At 36.2% G+C, this 17,379-nt stretch overlaps 1 protein-coding gene across 1 annotated transcript in view; it reads right to left on the reverse strand.

Annotated features, from left to right (window-relative positions):
- LOC101400542 (uncharacterized) overlaps window positions 1–17,379 on the reverse strand; it is a 460,477-nt gene that overhangs the window by 262,406 nt on the left and 180,692 nt on the right. The window contains exons 4-5 of the mRNA XM_087426455.1: window positions 6,066–6,265; window positions 1,649–1,736 (exon numbers count right to left, since the gene is read on the reverse strand). Coding sequence (XP_087282581.1) covers window positions 1,649–1,736; window positions 6,066–6,265 — 288 coding nt within the window. The remainder of the gene's footprint in view (window positions 1–1,648; window positions 1,737–6,065; window positions 6,266–17,379) is intronic.

Raw genomic sequence — 17,379 nt, forward strand, 5'->3', positions numbered from 1 at the left:
CTAATTCATATATATATAACTAGGCCAGGTTTTTTATTTTTAATCTATCTGTTCATATGGCATATCTTTTTCCATCCCTTTGCTTTCAATATTTCTGTAGCTTTGTATTTATTTATGTGTCCACTTTGCCTTAATGTCTTTGATGTCCTCAAACAGAAGAGTTTATTTTATTTTGTCCGTATTTTCTAATTTTTCTCAGTGAGATGGTTGGTCTAATAACAATCTGGAGTGACTTTGCTGAAAACAGCAGTCTAATTTTAAGGCTTTTCATAAGATATAAAATTTGCCATGATTCTTTCTATCATAGGACAAGAAGAAATGCTAGGGACTGATTTGAGAAGAGGCCCCTTGAACCAAAAATCCCATCTGCAGATTAATGCAAAATATAGTTGGGCCTTAGTGACTCGTATTCTTCCTGGTCTTCTCATTATATTCACCATGACCTGAAGAAATTTAAGCCAGTCAACCAGCTTGAAATGAATATTTGAAAATTAAAAAAGTTATTATAACTAGCACTTAGAACAATGCCTGACAAGTAGTACTTGCTATATAGGTATTAGCTATTAATATTGTATATTCCCACATATAACCAATCTTCGAACTAATTTCTGATAGAACAAATACAATTCACATGGACACAATACTTGTGATAATGAATACTGTTTCAGGAATTCTAGGTATGTTTAAACATCAGGAAATATTCATTAGTCACTCACTATGTACAAAAGGTTATGTTGAACAATTTTAATATAAAACAATGTAAGATAATCCCTGACCTCAGAGTTGTTATTAAGGCATGATGTATATGTTAAGGCATGATCTATATGTTAAAAATTAAACATGATTGTTTAAATATCTCATTATCCTACTAGGCTTTGAGGGGAAGAATTCTATCTTATTCATTCGTGTCTCCTTTATAAAGCCTAGTACACATTTCTGCATATAGCTAAACTTCAAATGATTATGGAATTAATACAAGCTTACAAAGTACCATATGCTAAATTCCAGAAAATAGTAACTACAAAAGGAGTCACCTTGTTTGACTGATGAATGGATTAATGGCTGAATGGAAGTATGAACAAATAAATGAATTAACTAACTACTCCTTAAAAGAAGTATGTTACTTAGATAAGGGGAGAAGTCATGGTAGTAAATCCTAGGTGGAGAAAATAGTATGATAAAAAGGATAGAGATAGAATTGTACATGGAACATTTAAGGATGAATGAGTCAAATATCTTAATGATAGTATAGGGGTCACATAAAACAGAAGGATATGATAATCAATGATTATGGACTAAGGAAGGTTGTGAATGGTACTTTAACAAGTTTAGACTATGTTCATTGGATAAAGGTGAGCATTTGAAGGTTTCTGATCAGCTTAATAGTTATTTTAGAATAATGCAGAAATAGTGGTAAATTCTAATTGAATAAATAGAAAAGAGATTTGAGTTGACAAATCCATTAAGTAGCTATACAAATATTCTATCTTTATATAACAAAATATGGACCTGAATTTCAGTTTTGGCACTGGAAACCTTAAAAAAAGAAATAGGTTGTATAGATGTTACTGAAGATAAATGCATAGGGTTTGATGAATAAATGCATATGAGGATGTATGGAGAACAGCACAACAAAACCATGTCTTACCTGTTCAGAGAAATGTTTCAGTAATGTGATATGTTTAATGAGATGGCTTTTCAGACTGGAAAACTCTGACATGCAATCAAATGGAGGCCTGCCAGAGAAGGATGACAAGAGATTCCATCAATCTCCATTTCATTGAATACCACAGATTTATGCCTTAGGAAATCGAAAATTATAATCCACAATATATAGAGCTTTAGATCACTTTGAAAAAGTGCCAAGGGTCATCTGAATTTTAGACATCACAGAGTTATATCAAAAAATAACAGAAAACTTATATGGAAGCTGATCAATGTAATATATCTATGGTCTCAATAAAGTGGTAGTATGGAAGGTGCACAATTTACAGTAGTTATTGCTGTTTTCAAGTTACTATAAAAAGGTGGAAGGCAGAGTGGGTAATTTTTAAGTTTTTTTATTTCCTTTACTTTGGCTAGCTTACTGTACAAATGGCTACATGAAAAGAACAAGAGGAGGAAGGAAACACATCAAATATTAATTATGTTATCTATAAATAGATTATTTATTCCTTGAAAAATAGAGATTGTCTGTATCTGGTAATTCATTGTATTTGTCACAAATGAAAAAGATATATTTTACTTAGGACAAAACAGACAATTGAAAAGTTTTGCCTTTATTATTTTTATCTAGTATAGCTCTTAGGCTTCTGTGGTTTGGGGACCTGTAATTACAAGCAGTAATTTGAATGAGGTGATAAAACCTACATAGCTTTGTTGGAAAAAGATCACTCACTTCACCTATCCTATTATATTCCAAAAATGGAGAACAATTTTCAGAATGTCATTTGTAAAATAAATTAACAAGCATTACAGGGCTGAAACCACATTTACTCTCACAAGGGAAATGAAGTTTTATTTTTAAGAATTAGCAAGGACTACATCATGTAGTCCATGCAGAAATAGAAGTACAATGATGTACACCTGAAATTTTTGCAATGTTATAAACCAATGTTACTGCAATAAACAAAAAATTAAAAAAAAAAAAAAGAATTAGCAAGGAAAAGTAATTTATAAACTGACTCAAATTCCTAGGAGATTACAATCCCTGATATTTACATGAAAGTGCCATTTTCTGGAGGTCTATTTCTAAAGCACATAAGAATATGGGTAATGATTCAAACTACTTCTTATAATTAAATTTATAAACTTGTGTGACAAAAGTAGCTGCCAGATCCATAGAACAATCTCCTTTAACTATGTCCAGAGCATGAAACATGTGAGCAAAATTCCCTAGGCAGTTTTTCTTTTCTCATCTATTTCTAGGCCAAAACGAAAAAAATATATGAGCAAATAGGCAAGAAAATATTGGGCTAGTGTAGAGCCTATCACCTCATCCCACCCTCTCCCTTAATCCTCAATGTGAAACATGCTCAATTTATGTTTTCTTACAGGTAGAATCTTGGGTAGTTATGCTTGGATAAGTGGTCTTGAGTTATTATATGAATTTTACCATAATTTCTGTCTACCTCAAATCAGTAAACCACTTAAAATTTTAATGACTAATGGAAATATAACATAATGAAAGAAATCCTTGTCAACAAACTTGAGGATTTCCATTTAGCACCATAATTAAGAGCTTTTTAAAGCCCATAAGTTCTACAGTAAATCTTAAAATGTTCCTTCTATTACTAATAAAGCTGTACTTAAATGAAGCTCTATCATATATGTCTAAGCTTACAGTACTTGTAAAGTCAATCTTTTGCATGCTGTAGTTCAGTTGAAAAAGTTAAAGTAACTCACTAAAATGGCTAAACTTTTTAGGAAAATACAAAAAAGGAAGAGGAAACTCTTCCTGGGGCGAAGTCATACAACTACCTTTTCCCCTTTTTTTCATGATGACATCTTGAATTAACTCCTGAATTAACTTGAATTCTCAAAAATAATTATTATTTCTATTACCAAGATGACTCACCAGATTCATATCCTTCTTTTTAATAAAACTGAAATAAGTTTTAGGCCTGAAATTATAGATTTGATTAAACCAAGTCAAATAATAGTTTGATTCACAATTTCAGAAAAATTCAATATTAAATCTAATAATGGAAAATTTACATTTTAACAGCATCTTCCCCATATTTTCTCTTAGAAACACAGAGATGAGGCAAATTTTAGTGTAAACCATAGAAATAATTTTCCCCAGTAACACAATTATTCAATTTCAGAGAGAAAAGAATCAATTCCTCCAATTGACACTCTAATCAGATATTTGGTAAGGGAAATTTAATTATTTTGTAGGAAATCAAGTTAGGCTGACCCCCAATCATTTTTAAAATCCATGTTACTATCTGATCGAAAATGAGCCAGATGAGTCCCCGACACAATTTTCAAAACATAGGGACTTTCCCAAGAGGTCTTTGGGAAATGAGAAGAGATTAAAGCCAAGAAATTTTAAAGTACTGAGGTGGTCTATAGCAACTCATGTCAAGTGCAAGACGTGCCATTGTGTTTTTTGATGTGTTTTATTTATAACATTTTTATGTGTTCAAAGATCATATTTAGAATGTTCAATAGGTCTTCAGCTTAGTAAAAAGGTTATTCAGTATAAATAATTTATATTCAGTATAAATTTAAAATAATTTAAATTCAGTATAAATTTAGTAGTCACTAGTTCCTAAGCAAGGACTATGAGAATCTGTAATGTTTTAAACTAAACTTTAAAATCTTCAAGCAATTAGTAAAAAAGATACTAAGATGATCCATAAATTGGCCATATTCAAAAGCTATTATCTGAGGTCACTTTGTATAGATTATATCATTTCTTAAAGAGGAATATAACTGGTTGTTTTAAGGACTACTTTTACAGAGTATTGCAGGAGCAATATAAGTCCCCTTTAGTCTTACCTGGCTCCACTGATGAAAGCAAAGAAGCGATTTGCTCACCTCAAATTGGTGGTAGTAAGACTAGGCCAAAGAGCCCCTCTTAATATTGGCCCCATGTGAATTTTGTAATGAAACTACTTTAATAAAATGAGAAAATCTAATACTGTGAATTATCAACTATCAGTGAAACAGATTATGTTTATATTGGGGGTCCTCTTTGTTGCTCCTACTCAGTGCTGTGGCTATCTTTGCTGTCTGACGATTACCCCTTTCCTATTCTCCTTAAGTTGAGTTCATTCCAATTATTCCAATTACTTTCTGTTTTTCAGCTTGTTACCAGAGGCATGTTTGTAAGGAGCTCAGAAGAGAGGAAGTAGAGGAACTGATGAATTTCCTAAGTTTCCCCTAACAGTCAATATGAAATTTCTTTGAATAAGTGGGTCAGTCACTTCATCCCTTCTTTATGTGAACAAAATGGGTTTATCAATCAAGTATCAATTGCAATGAAAAGAGATGATAAAGAATCAGTAAGAGAGCAGGTAACAAAGAGGGAAAAGAAAAGTATCATGACTTCTCCCTCTTATACTTCTCTCGTTAATTATAAAAGCATGCTTCCCTCTCTCACTATCTAACCTCTCTATCTTTGGGATGTAATACTTTCTGATAGCAGAAGCAGATGGCCTAGGAATAAATACACATATAATGCTTGATTTGTGTGTAGAAAATAGAGTTGACTACAGTCTTTGATCCAAACAACAATTAGTAAATTTAAATATTAATGTTATATAGATGTTATTATCAAAACAAGATTAGAACTCAATAGCCTTTGATTTCCATAGCCTCCTCTTAGCAACACAGAATTTTAAAAACTGGACTGACTTTTGTTTATTAAAAATCCCTAATGTAATTAGCATATAAAGAAAAAAAAAAAACTGAGGGCCAGCTCGGTGGCATAGTGGTTAAGTTCATGTACTCTGCTTTGGTGGCCCGGGGTTTGCAGGTTCAGATCCTGGGTGCAGACCTACACACCACTCATCAAGCCATGCTGTGGTGGTGTCCAACAGACAAAATAGAGGAAGACTGGCACGGATGTTAGCTCCGGGAAAATCTTCCTCAAGCAAAAAGAGGAAGATTGGCAACAGATGTTAGCTCAGGGCCAATCTTCCTCACAAAAAAAAGAAAAAGAAAAAGAAAAATACTGTTTTGTTGCTGTGAAGAGTCTAGATGTGGTAATTTAGAACTTTGGTGTAACTTTTGTGCATTCCTGAAGGACTGTAGAAAAACAAGTGCTGTTTCTAATGCAGCAGCAGAGTTGGATCTATAAAGGAAGCCCAAAGTGAATCCTTTGTAAAACAAACACTATTTCTGTAAGATGATCAAATATTGGTTCATTTAAAGGGTGTTATATAATTATGTTGTTCACCCTATGGAGATATTCAGAACATCAATAAAAATCCGTAAATATCTTTGAAAGATATCGTAGAAATAAAATCCAATCCATACATAAGTTTTCCGAAGAGGGAGAAAGAGAGAAAAATGCAACTATCTTAAGGCTTTACAGTTTAGATATTAGGAATTACCTTTCCAGAGTGTTTAGTATCATCTTGACCATATTAATCAGTTCAAGAGCAGCTGTAAGAATGTTATGAGGTGGTTGTTCATTAGCGCCATGGAGAGTACGAGCCCTTCTTCTTTCCGATATCATGACAAGAACACGATCAATAGCATGCTCAAGATGTTCACTTTGTTTTCTGAATCTGGTAGGCATCTTTTTGTCATTCTGAAATTAAAGTGGGAGTTTGGGGGGAAGAAATAAGGCAGCACTTATCTAACACACTACAAATATGGAATAGGTTCAACAGCAATACCATTTAGCTGAAGTAATATAAGAAGGATGCAAAATTAACATCAAACACTTTTCATTCTTTTTGTACTGTTTCTGGTAATACTTATATATCATTTATGGTGGTAGTTACATAAAACGCATGAAAGCAATAAGCATCGGCCATGGGAATATTGAGGTATGTAATTTTAGAATGTGGCAAAAACTACTTGCCTACAGTTAGGACATGTTAATTCTGGTCCTGCCTTATTAGTACACTTACTTCATTTCTTTTTCAGAATACAATCTAGTGAGGGGAGAATCCATATTACTTTGTATTCCGGACAGGAATAGGTATAGATCTGAGAGACAGGAAAGGGTATCCTTAGTTTTCATTTATCTCAGAGCCCCAGAAACCATGTATAGTCCTTTATGAGAGCTGGTAATTTAAACATACAGGAGCTGTAAAATTATTAATTGGGTACCTGTATTTAAATGTACCACTTCAAGTGATTAGACATTATCTCTTTTACATATTTTCTCTTTGCATGAACATGCGTACACACACTCCCATTCATTACGCTTTTGTCCAGGGCCTCATCAAATGGCTATCAGAAATAACCACAGAGTTGCAATAAGGCCCCATGTAGCCTCCTTTTTGGAAGAATTTACTCTAACTTCTTGGTTTAATGGTCAAGGAACAATCTGTTATTCACTAAGTAGTGAGGGAACCTATTAAAAATGACCTGCCCTTTTAATCTTTAAAATTTTGAGGTGCAGGGACATTTTATTTAATTATGTAAGAAATAAGTTTATGAGTAGTTTTGGCCTGGGTCCAACAAGATATTATGTGAAAAGATCATATTTATAGGGATTCTATGAAATCAGAAAACCAAATGCACATCTCTTCAATAATTACTTCTTCCTAATGTAAAATGTTATGTGATATGTTCGGATGTTCACTTGTAGTGTTTCACTTTAAATATCACAAATCAACCTAAAAATAGGTTATCTTCCACTTTCCTGATGATTAGCTTTGTTTTGTAGCATCCACCTCCTGCAAATAAGCTTGGTTTACATTTGCTGATTGGCAAAGTAAAATGTGTATTTGGGCATTTTTTCCTTCTTTCAAAATGTTTTAGAATATGGAAAAGAAAGTGATATAGAAAATGATGGGTTCTACTTTTTTATTTATAAATTCCAGAATGAAATTATCAATGCCAATACTTAAGATATAAACATTAGCATGCTTTTACTTCCATCTTCTGCTTCCCAACATTTTTCAAATTTTATTGATATAATCTAGGATTTTAGATATAAATGATTATCATGAATATTAAAATAAATTAATATTATTGGAGTATATACTTTATCTTTCAAGAGTTTTTCAAAATTTTGTGTTGTTTATAACTATAGTAACGAAGATTATTTTGACAAACTATGCTTTACTAGTTTCATTGCTCATTGCCATTCTTTTATACTGCAACTTCTCTGTTCTTGAATTCTTTTTTATTCATCTTTTGGTCAGCTAAAATACATCTTTCAGTAATTTTAAGGAATTAATGGGTAACATATTTCCTGACTTTGTAGTCTTAAGAATATTTTTCAGTTACCAGCTAACATAGATGGTTTTCTAAGGTCACACAGCTAATTATTAGCCGATCATATCCTGGAAACAGAAGCCTGCTGATACCCGGTGCTCTTTCTACTACATTATTAAATGTATCTGGCCCTAGAGGGATAGGGAAAGACGGGAATTTTTGACGTATGCCATACTATTGTCAGTGTGCTGAAATAGAAAGACATCTATGTCTGGTCTTTATCCTGCTTTGTCCATGCATAGAATTATTGAAGATATCAAATATTATACAATACAGACCTATTATTATTTAAATATAATTAGTATATGCCAAAAAGAATCACAATATTTTAGGAATTCTAAATGACCAGACACTAAATGGCAGGTAATCTCTTTACAGTCCTAATGAAACTTAAAAGAAATTAAACTGCTAGTCCCTCTGATATTCTAAGTAAATTTGGATTGACTTTTCTAATGTAGTTTTTGAAAATTCTTTTAAGGTTAAACAATTGATAAATACTATCCTTTTTTCGGTTGATACTTAACTAGACTTCCTTTAAAGAGGGAAAATCAGATATATGTCTTCTCTTTTTTTTTGTTTTAGAATTATTTTGCAGATAGAAAACATTTTTTCAGTAAATTCAAAAGAAGTAGGTCAATTAACTTATACTTTGGGAATGTTTAGAATTGAGAAGTTAAATCCCAGGAGTGTCATAATGGTGATTATTTTAGCATGGATAGCTAACAGCAAATAGTATTATTTAAACGGTAAAAGAGAGAATCTTGTTGAAAAATTTTAAAAGCCACATATATTAGCAGACTAATGTGAATTTTTCATTATTAACTACACATATCAATAAAGTCATGAAGGTGTCTAACAAAACTGTTTCTCAAATGTTAGCTTGCTCTACGATATTGAAATTCCTCTGAAACCATAAAGGTCATAGTGTGCCAAAAGAGGTATTTATTTACTTCAACCTCTTTGTGATTCTATAAGCAGACTGAGAGCCAAGAGAGACAATCTCTCATGTTTCCATTAAAATTTGAATTATAGACTTTTAAGATTCTATTACGACTCATGAAATGAAATAAATCAATTCTTTTTTCCAGTTGACAGTTAATTATTTCTTGTTAGTATATGATCTTCATTAGTTTTAGAGAGTATAGAGCTTTCAAGAACTGATGACAATAACAATAGTAGAGAGAAATGTCATGTGTACTTCCTTTAGCTCTCAGAAACATATTTTATCCCATTAAGCTGGCAGAGCAGACTCTTCTCTATGTACCAGCTTTATCCAAATACTCTTGATATTACTGCCAGATTGATTATGTGTGCTGCATGTTCTAACATTATTCTGCCCAATGTAGGTGGGGCAGGAATCATAGCTGAATAAGATTATTGTAGCAGGCACAGTGAGAATTTGAGAATGGAACAGATCTATCTAGAGAATATTGACCCATACTGATAAGCCTAAGTGATATTTTCTACCTAACAATATCGGAATTTTCTCAGAGGTTTCTGCAAAAGGTACTGTGAATTTGTATGGCTGAAAAAAGACTAAATATATCAGGGAAATGCAAATCAAAACCATAATGAGATACGGCCTCACACCTGTCAGAATGACTATTATCAAAAAGACAAAAAATAAGTGTTGGCAAGGATGTAGAGAAAAGGGAGCCCTTGTACAATGTTGGTAGGGATGTAAATTGGTTCAGCCAGTATCGAAAACAGTATGGAGATTCCTCAAGAAATTAAAAATAGAACTACCATATGTTCCAGCAATTCCATTTCTGGGTATTCATCCAAAGAAAACAAAAACACTAATTCGAAAAGATATATGCACCCCTATGTTCATTGCAGCATTATTTACAATAGCCAAGACATAGAAGCAACCTAAGTGTCTATCAACAGAGAAATGGACAAAGAACATGTGGTATATATATGCAGTGGAATATTACTCGGCCATAAAAAAGAATGAAACCTTGCCATTTGTGACAACATGGACGGACCTAGAAGGTATTATGCTAAGTGGAATAAGTTAGAGGAAGACAAATACTATATGATTTCACTTATATGTGGAATCTAAAAAACAAAGCAAATAAAACAAAACAGAATCAGATTCACAGACACAGGAAACAAACTGGGGGTTACCGGGGGGGGGCGTTGAGGGCTGGGTTAAATAGGTGAAGAGAATTAAGAGGTACAAACTTCCAATGTGGAAATTAATAAACAGAAACCTCATTAAATTGCAGTCAGAAGGCCAAAAGGGAGAATTCTCATGCCTTACATCAAAAGTAGATAATAACAATAATAAACAAACACATAGAGACAGAGATTGGATTGGTGGTTACCAGAGGGGAAGGGGGAGGGAGGAGGGCGAAAGGGATAATTCGGCACATGTGTGTGGTGATGGGTTGTAATTGGTATTTGAGTGGTGAACATGATGTAATCTATGCAGAAATAGAAGTATAACGATGTACACCTGAAATTTATACAATGTTATAAACCAATGTTACTGCAATAAACAAAAATTAAAAAAAAAAAAAAAGCAGAGCCCAATAGGAAGCAGACTTTCTCTTCTTGACAGGCAAGAGGTTTAGCCAATGAGACACTGTCACAACTCAGCCAATGAAAAGCAACTACACCTAGAACTCTTTGTTTACAATAGACCTCCCAACTTCCCCTTCCCCTCTATAAAAGAGTTTCTCCTCCTTTGCTGTTGGGGGACTTGTACATGGATCACTATGGTTGAAGACCCCAACTGTAATTCTTTGCTGATCCTGAATAAATCCATTTTTGCTGGAGAAATAACTGTCTATTTGTTCAAGGTCAACATTTTGGTGGCCTGTATGGGGATCCAGAGAAGATCCCTGATGACTTGGAGGATGTGGAGGAAACAAATGTGGTACCCACAAAAGAGCCCACTGAGCTCCTGCTTGTTTCGCCAACCCTGGAGTTTGAGGGTAAGTCTTTCTCTTGGATCTGAGCTTCTGCCCTCTTTGTGTTTGAGGCTCTCCACACTTTATTCAAGATCTATTTCAAGGCTTCATCCTTTTCTGATTAGGGCCTTATTTTTCTGCAAGTACTCGGGTGGCACTTTGGCCTGACTCTTTGAATCAGGCTGTTTCTTTGAACTGCAACAACCTTGGATCTGATTCCTTTTGAAACTGGACTGTTCCCATACTTGGAACTGATTAGCCTTTGTTATGACTTTTGGAATGTTCATTGGAACTGTGCTGTTCATTGGAACGAGCCTTTGGCCTGACTCCCTTAGGAGTAGTCCTTAGAACCACGTTGATCAACCTTCCTTCTGATTCCCTTGGGAACTGGACTGTTCTTTAGAACTGCATTGATTTGACCTTTGGTCCACCTTAATGAAATCAGACTGTTCTCTTGGGACTGGCTGGTATTAAGGCTGCAGGCTGTTTGAGCTGCTCAGGCTGTTTGAGAATTATTTCTTTACTCTAGAGAAAAATCTCTAAGAAATGGGATCCCAGTTATCTAAATATTTTGAGAGAGCCCTATCTACAGGGACCATGGCAGATTTTAAATTTAAAAACCATGCTCATTCCTTATGTGCACTTTTAACTAAATGGATTGATATAACCAGAAGTAATTTAGACTATCAATGGCCATTATGGGGAACTTTTGAACTCACTAAACTTACTTTTCCTAAAACTGAATTGGACAACCATAGCTCTGTAATTTCCAAAACTGAAAACTGAATGGAACATCTATTTCAGTTGGTATTTTGAGGCTTCCAAACGTTATCAGGAGACTAAAATTGCCTCTTTGCAAAATAAAATGTTAAGATTAACTGACATGAATAAATGATTGAAGAAAGATAAAATGGCTTCCAAAGCCTCATGTTCCTCTTCCCCCGCTCCTCATGCTCGGGTTCCACCTCTGACGCCATATCCCACCTTCCCGTCTATACCACCTACACCTCCTCTATGCTCTCAGTTCTCCCATATTAACCCTCTTGCCCAATTTCCCCGTTTCCCTGAACCTCTCCACACTCCCTCTTCCTCTGAACGGATCAGAACCTGTCCCTTTAAAATTAAGCCTTCTGAAGATCTAGGGGCCGGCCGTGGCTTAGCGGTTAAGTGCATGTGCTCTGCTACTGGCGGCCCAGGTTCAGATCCCAGGCGTGCACCGAGGCACCACTTGTCCAGCCATGCTGAGGCCGCGTCCCACATACAGCAACTAGAAGGATGTGCAACTATGACATACAACTACCTACTGGGGCTTTGGGGAGAAAAAGGGGGAAAGAAAAAAGGAGGAGGATTGGCAATAGATGTTAGCTCAGGGCCGGTCTTCCTCAGCAAAAAGAGGAGGACTGGCATGGATGTTAGCTCAGGGCTGATCTTCCTCAAAAAAAAAAAAAAAAGATCCAACAGCTAAACTCTTAATTTCTTATATTCCCTGGACTAAAGCTGAACTGCAAGCTATAGTCAAAGATTTTCCACAAGTAACCGAAGATCCTTACAGATTTGCTGAGGAATTTAACATAGTCATTCAAACTTATCAACCCGGTTTCTCTGATTTATATCAGCTGGTTCATACGCTTGTCAGTGAAGGCCAGGCCCAGCACTGGATGAAAACTGTTAATTGGGAAAATCCTGAAAGGTCTCTAAAATTACAACCAGGAGCCCAATCTGCTGACCTGTTGTATGATCGGGCCCCAGCAATTGCTAGACGACTTCATCAGGCAATTCATGGGGCTTTCCCAAAGCCCGTTGATTGGAACAAAATTCAGGCTTGTGCATAAAAACCTGAGGTACCTGTTCATGACTATTACAATCAACTTCAGATTGTTTTTAAAGAAAATTCTGGTCTTCCTTCAGATGTTGGTTCTACCAGGTAGCTTTTACCTTTATGCTTATTAAATGGCTGAACCAGGACCTTTCCCTTCTAGTAAAAGAACCAGGATGCATTGGGAAACTATGTACTCCAGATTTAGTTAATCTGGCAAACAAACACTCTCATACTCTAGATGAGTCACCTAAAAGAAAGACCACTAAAATTCTTAATTTTCAACTCCAGTAAATGAAGGCCCCTAAATGAAACCAAAAAACTCCTGGTTTCTGTTATTATTGCAAACAGCCAGGACACTGGAAAAGAGACTGTTACAAATTTAAGCGCTTCAAGAGCCTTCAGCCCTCTAATGAGACTTTCCAATGTTCTCCAAATTTCCAATGATACGGCTGTGAGGAACTACAGGGGCTCATCCCAATCCTCCCTCTTAATAGGCTTGGAGAAACATTTCTCCAGATTGGAGATGAATCACTTTCTCTCCTGACACTGAAGATACACTCTCAGTGCTGAACCCCACTACTATAAAGCACTCCCTGCCTGGAATACTAAAATGGTTCAAACAGTAGGAATTTCTAATAAACATCAAAAGGTCCCTGTCTCTGAATCTATTTCCTTTTGTTTAGGCTCTTTGAGAGACACACACTCTTTTTCTCCTTAGTTATTTCACCCTTATTCATTTATTAGGCCAAGACTTCTTAGAAAAATATCATGCGGGAATTTCTTTCTCCAGAAAGGCGAAAATAATTCTAGAATTTGACAGCAGTCATCAAAACAGCCAACCAAGTGAATTAAAGAACACTTTGACATCTTTTATTTGCTCCATCTCTGACAGTACTAGAGCTGATTCTGCAAACGCTAATCATTTGTCCCTGTTGAATCAGCTACCACCTTTCTTACAGGCTAAATCTCCAATTGATATTGGTAACATTCACAGAGCAACTTTCACTAAGATTCAAATAGATCTCTCAAAACCTGGCCCCAGAAGTAACCAATACCCTGTAAGTAAATAAGTTCTTCAAAGTATAAAGCCCATAATACAAGGCTCAGGGCCTTGTACTAGTCCTTGTAATACTCATATTTTACCTGTGAGAAAACCCACGGGTTGAGGGTGGAGGTTTGTCCAGGACCCCCAAGCAATAAACAACACTGTTATCCATTCTCACTGGAAGCAAATTCTTTATGGTAATTGATTTATGTAGTGCATTCTTTAGCATTCCAGTTGATGAAGCTAGCCAATACCTTTCTGCCTTCACTTGGGAAGAAAAACAATTCACCTGGACAGTAATACCTCAGGGTTTTACTGAGAGTCCTCCTTATTTCTCACAAATCCTGAAGGCTGTTCTGGATGATACAAAGTTCCCTAGAGGTTCTACCTTGTTGCAATATGTGGATTATTTGCTTCTTTGTTCTCCTTCCTAAGTCTCCTCACAGTAAGACATCATCCAATTGCGAAAGCTTTTAGCCTTAAAAGGGACATAAGGTCACCAAAGACAAATTGCAGTTTGCCCAAACCCAGGTTCAATATTTAGGGCATCAGATATCAGAACAAGGACTACATCTATATTCAAATATGCTTCATGGTGTCCTAAGTTTCCCAAAACCCAAAACTATGCACCAAATGCGATATTTTCTCAGGCTAGTTGGTTATCGCCAAAATTAGATTCCAAATTACTCTTTTATGGCCAAACTTCTGTATATTTTATTAAAGAACAACAACCCCATCCAATTTTATGAGAAGAACAGGACGACATAGCCTTTAAGGCCTTAAAGAAGAGTTTGGTGAACCCACCTGCCCTTGGATATCCCAATTATCAGATTTTCTTTTTCCTTTTTATACATGAAAAAGAAAGAAAAGCCCTTGGGGTACTCACCCCAAAACACAGGGACCATCATCGACCCATAGGGTATTATAACCAGCAACTGGACCCTGTGGCACAGGGATACCCCCCTTGCCTTAGAGCCACTACTGCCTCTGCCCTTTTGCTTAAAGCTACCGAGAAAAGCACTGGCGGGGTCCCTTTTAACCATTTTTGTACCTTATGCAGTAGAAGCCCTCCTGAATTCTCACTACATTCAACATATTTCAGCCAGTGCCCCACCTTCTATGAATTCCTTTTGTTAACTGCTCCTCACATAACTCTTTTATGTTGTAGCAACCTTAACCCTGCTACTCTTCTCCCCTCCATTACCAATGAAGTCCCTCATGACTGCTTAATACTGATGGATCACCTCCTAACTCCTCGTGATGATCTGCAGGAAACTCCTTTGGGTAACACTAACTTCTCATGGTTTACTGATGGTCTTTATTTAAAGGTGACAATGACAAATATTGTGCTGGGGATGCTAGTGCAAACTCCTTTTGATATCATTGAGGAAGCACCTTTACCTATGGCTACTTCAGCCCACGGGCTTGTACTTTAGCCAAGGACAAGATTGCCAATGTTTATACTGATAGTAGATATGCTTTCAGAGTAGCTCATGATTATGGAATGTTGTGGAAGCAACGTGCTTCTTTACTTCCAGCGGAAATAAAATTAAAAATGTCCCCTATGCTTAGGAATTGTTGGATGCTATACTTTTACCTGCTGCTTTAGCTATTATTAAGATCCCAGGGCATTCTAAACTTGACACTCTGGAAGCTAAAGGAAATCACCTTTCTTATATTTCCACAATGAATGCAGCCCTTAAAGGAACCAATAATAGCCAAACCTCTGTCATGGTCCAAAGGGATATTTTCCCAAATGGTAAGTCAGAATAACTGACTAGAGAAGCCCAAGAATTGGCCTCAGAAAAGGAAAAACAAGAGTGTAAATTCAAGAATTATTGATTTGATAAAATGAGAAAGCTCTGGTTCAAGTCATATAACAACTCAGTCCTACCAGAGACTCTAAAATTTCCACTCCTAACCACTATACATGCATTAAACCACTGGTCTACTGACAAAATGATAGCATTCATGAATCAATATTGGTGGGAGAATATTAGCAAGACCATAAAAAGTGCCTACCTCACTTGACCCACTTGCCCAAAATACAATCCAGGGAAGCTTGTTTGCACTGCTCCTGGATATTTTAAATGGCCTAATGGACCATTCAAGGTTTGGCAAATGTATGTCATACAGCTTCTCCATCTCATGGATATAAATATGTTTTAGTCAGGTTTGTATGTTTTCTCACTGGACTGAAGCTTTCCCTTGCAGACAGGCTAATGCCTCTTCCATGGCTAAAGTCCTTTTGGAAAGGATTATCCCTACCTGGGGAATTCCTCTTGAACTTCATAGTGACCAAGGAACCCATTTTACTGGTCGGGTACTTCAACAAGTCTGTGCTGTTTGGCTGGTTTTACATTTTCACTGTGCACACCACCCTAATCCTCTGGTTCAGTTGAACACATCAATGGCATCATCAAGGCTCAATCGGCAAAATTTGTAGAGACCCTCCAAATACCTTGGCCAAAAGCTTTGCCATTGGTCCTTCTAAATCTCAGATCCACCCCCTTTGGAACTCATAAACTCTCACCCTTTGAGATAGTCACAGGATGCCCAATGCATTTGGCTCCAGCCTCTTTTGACCCATAGCTGATAAAAGGATATTTACTCTAATATTTTAAAGGCCTAATTGCTTCTATTAAAAATAACCATGTTTTGGTAAAGCGATGTTTTCACAGTGCATTCCAAGGAGACGAAGAACTTAAGCATCGTATCTTGCAACCTGGAGCTTTCATCTATTGGAAAAGACACTTCCAGAAGGACTCTCTTCAACCTCACTGGAAAGGTCCCTATCAGGTACTGTTATCCAACTCTTGTGCTTCAAAACCCCTGGATTCAAAGCCTTCAAAGACTTTTGGATTTACATGATACACCTAAAGACAACACCAAACTCTGACTGGACCTGCACATCATCTGGTGACTTGAAAGTAAATATTTCACAGAATTGAAGCAGATGACATACAAGCTTTCCCAAGATGTCTGGACCAGGCCTGTTGGAATTTTGTCTACCAAACCTTTGATGGTGACATAATGCTTCAGATGAGCTCCAATGCCTATCATATTGAAAACTTATGGGCTTTAGAAAAGAAAAATTCCTGAGAGTTTTCCCTTCTATTCCTCCCTGTTATTCAAATGTGACCTAAATAAGTTTCCAATCTGTGTACTTTCCGTGTGATGTGGGACACAACACTCAGGAATTATCCTTCCTGGCATTGAGGGACAAAAGGCTGCTGAAACCGGAAAAACCTGACCCTTGATCAGTGATACTTGCAGAGAAAGATCTCCATCAAAAGGGAAAATGCGGAAATTAATAAATAGAAACCTAATTAAATTGGAGTTGGGAGGCCAAAAGGGAGAACTCTCATGCCCTACATCAATAGCAGAGCCCAACAGGAAGAAGGAAGACTTTCTCTTCTTGACCAGGCAAGAGGCTTATCTGATGAGAGACTGTCACAACTCAGCCAATGAAAAGCCCTACACTTCAAACTCTTTGTTTACAATGGGCCCCCCCAACATCCTCTTCCCCTCTATGAAAGAGTTTCTCCTCCCTTGCTGCTAGGGAACTTTCACGTGGCTCACCATGGTTACAGACCCTCAACTGCAATTCTTTGCTAATCTCAAATAAACCATTTTTGTTGAAGAAATAACTGGCTGTCTATTTGGTTAAGGTCAACACCAGTTATAAA

The sequence above is a fragment of the Ceratotherium simum genome, chromosome X (assembly GCF_057802395.1).
Source record: "Ceratotherium simum simum isolate JZ-2026a chromosome X, ASM5780239v1, whole genome shotgun sequence".
NCBI classification, from domain to species: domain Eukaryota; kingdom Metazoa; phylum Chordata; class Mammalia; order Perissodactyla; family Rhinocerotidae; genus Ceratotherium; species Ceratotherium simum.